At 61.1% G+C, this 2,496-nt stretch overlaps 1 protein-coding gene across 1 annotated transcript; it reads right to left on the bottom strand.

Moving 5' to 3' along the window:
* Positions 1-204: 204 nt before the first annotated feature.
* Tco025E_09984 (group II trans-sialidase superfamily) lies at positions 205-2,496 on the bottom strand (the record flags this gene model as incomplete). Its single annotated transcript, XM_029376779.1, has 1 exon — positions 205-2,496. A coding segment is annotated over one exon (2,292 nt), but the record flags the coding sequence as incomplete, so codon positions are not given.

Below are 2,496 nucleotides of genomic sequence, written 5' to 3' on the forward strand. Positions count from 1 at the left end.
TACAGCGAGCGAGCAGTAGAGCAATAAAAAAGAAGAGGAGCGGAGGTGCCGATTACTCCGGCAAAGCACAAATGAGAAGGAAAAAATTGAAGCGAAAAGAGAATAAAAATGGGGGGCCTCGAAAAACCCAAATGAATGTCGATGGACAACCGCACCGCACACTTTTCACGAGACTTCGCAAATGTAATTCCCCCCCCCCATGAATCAGAGAGCCGTCGTGCCCCACACCCCAAGCATGGCAAGCAGCAAAAGCCGAGACACGCACCCACGCAGAGCGTCGTCGCTGCCTGTGCTCAGCTGGAACGGCCCTGTGATGTTCTTGAAGGCAGCGGAGCCGTTGCCGGGGAGTGGTGCCGTGGCGGCGTTGCTGGAAGCCTCGTGGCCGCCGTCCGCGTCCGCCGCAGTTTGGGGGTCTGCGCCAAGTTCTCTTTCTGCAACGTTTGGCGTCTCGCTGGTAGGCGCGGCGGAAGCAGACGGCACTCCACCAACGCTCTCTGGCGCATGCGACGGAGGGGTCTGCTGCGCCTGGCCGTCATCCTCGCGCCCATTCTGCACAGGCGCGTCACCCACCGGGCCCGCCGTGGCTGCGCCGTCTGCGGGAGGCGAAGGGCCCCGTTGCTGCTCAGAGGGCTCAGCACCGAAGACCTGTTCAGTCCCAGTTCTTTCGCGTCCAGTGCCCGCACCCGGCTCTGGAGACGATGACGGCGCCGATTCACCACTGCCACTCGCCGCCTCGTGCGCATCCACCTCCTCTTTGGCCTCTGCAGCTGCGCTGGAGTCACCCGAACCCCCGGAAGGTGGCGGGGTGCCTCGTCCCCGCCCAGCAGGCGCTGCGAGCTCCTCTCCGCTCAGCGGGCGGTTGTACAAAAGGACGTTCGTCACAGCCACCCTGCCGCCTCTGTCGTTGCCGCCTTCCCCGTCTCCAAAGTAGAAGTACGAGATTTCGAAATTTCGTGCCTCGGGTGTTGGCAGCGCGTCGGAGCTCCCCACGAGCTCGCCGTCCACGTACACGGAGCCCTTGCTGCCCTGCAGCATGAGCGCCACTTTGTACTCTTTCCCCGACTCCCAGGCGCCGCCGCCGTCAGTTACGGTTGCCGTGCCGTTGAAGACCGTCTCCCACTTCATCTCCGCAGTGTACGCCAGCCCCACGAACTTCGTGCTGCCATGGTCCTCCAGACTCGCACCCAGCAGAGGCGCGCTCCCCTTCGGAGCCTGCTGGATGAGCACCGTCGCCACAAGCGCGAACTCGTAATTCGCAAAGCCGTACACGTTACCATCGTCCCACATGTTCACAGGCCAAAAGGCGTAGGACTCGGCCCCAGTAAACTCAAAGCCATTTTTGACCTTCTTTCCATTTTTCACAACGGCGTTCAGGCAGCGGTACGCGTCGTCCCACGTTGCATCACTCGATGCATCCGACAAGAACCCAACCAGGCCGGCCGTGGGCACAGACGACTTGGAGAAGGCGGAGTCCTGCTCTGCCCAAGTGCCCAAGACGGACGTGATTGTCCCCAGCTCCTCCGTCAGGGGGGACAAAAACAGGCTCCTGGTCTTACTGTTGCCCCTCTCCTGCAAAAAGTGCAGTTTATCGTTCGAGTACAGCAGGGCGCTGGAGAGTGGGATATTCCCATCAGCGTCCATGGAAATGGGCCCGACGCGAAACGTCCGGTTGTTGTTGGTGGCCCAAAGAAAAAGATCCTTTGCCTCCGCCTCCGCCTCCATCTCCCCGAGTGGGTAGTCTGTCTGGGTGTACAGCATGACCCTCGTCCCAGCAATCGTCGCGGTGGTGAGGGACGTCACCCGCCGAGGCCGTTGCAACGGGTCTGCTCCAAAATAACCCCGCACGCGCGAGAGTGTCCTGGCAGTCTCCGCCCACGTTGCCCCCATGTCCCTCGACTCGAACACCCTGCGGCCAAACGTACAATCGGCAATCATGAGCAGCTGCCCCGCCTCCCACTCGGCGAGGAGGGGCGAAGTGCAGTCCGCAGGGAGCATCCCCTTCGGGAGCGCCCACGTTATGCCCTCGTCCGCCGAGTAGATGATCGTGGAGGCAAGGGAGGACCCTCCCCTCCGCGCCGCCACCACAGGAAACACAAGCGCGCCACTCGCCATCACAACACCTGAGCCACCAGCAGAAAAAAACCCATCCACACCGATCGCTTGAGCGGATTGGGCGATCTGTGGCAGCAGCTGTTGGGGCTGGCCCCATTGGATCTGTTTGTCTTGCGTGGCCTCACCCACCAGCAACTCAAGGCTCCAGTTACCTTCCTTCCAATGTGAATCACTACCGTCGTCGATCATGTCGTAGCTTCCCACAAGAAGAAAGACTTTGTTGTCCTTTGCAACTGCGGTGGGGTAGAACGCACGGCCCACACGGTTCGCTTGGCTTTCCCTGCTGAAGACGGTGTGAACCTCCCACCTGCCTGCGTTGATCTCGGCAACAAGAGAAGCCCAGCCCGCCGCAGCGTTAATGTACCCCGCCACAATATCAGAATA

Source organism: Trypanosoma conorhini, assembly GCF_003719485.1.
Source record: "Trypanosoma conorhini strain 025E chromosome Unknown Tco_14.4_contig_01395, whole genome shotgun sequence".
NCBI lineage: Eukaryota > Euglenozoa > Kinetoplastea > Trypanosomatida > Trypanosomatidae > Trypanosoma > Trypanosoma conorhini.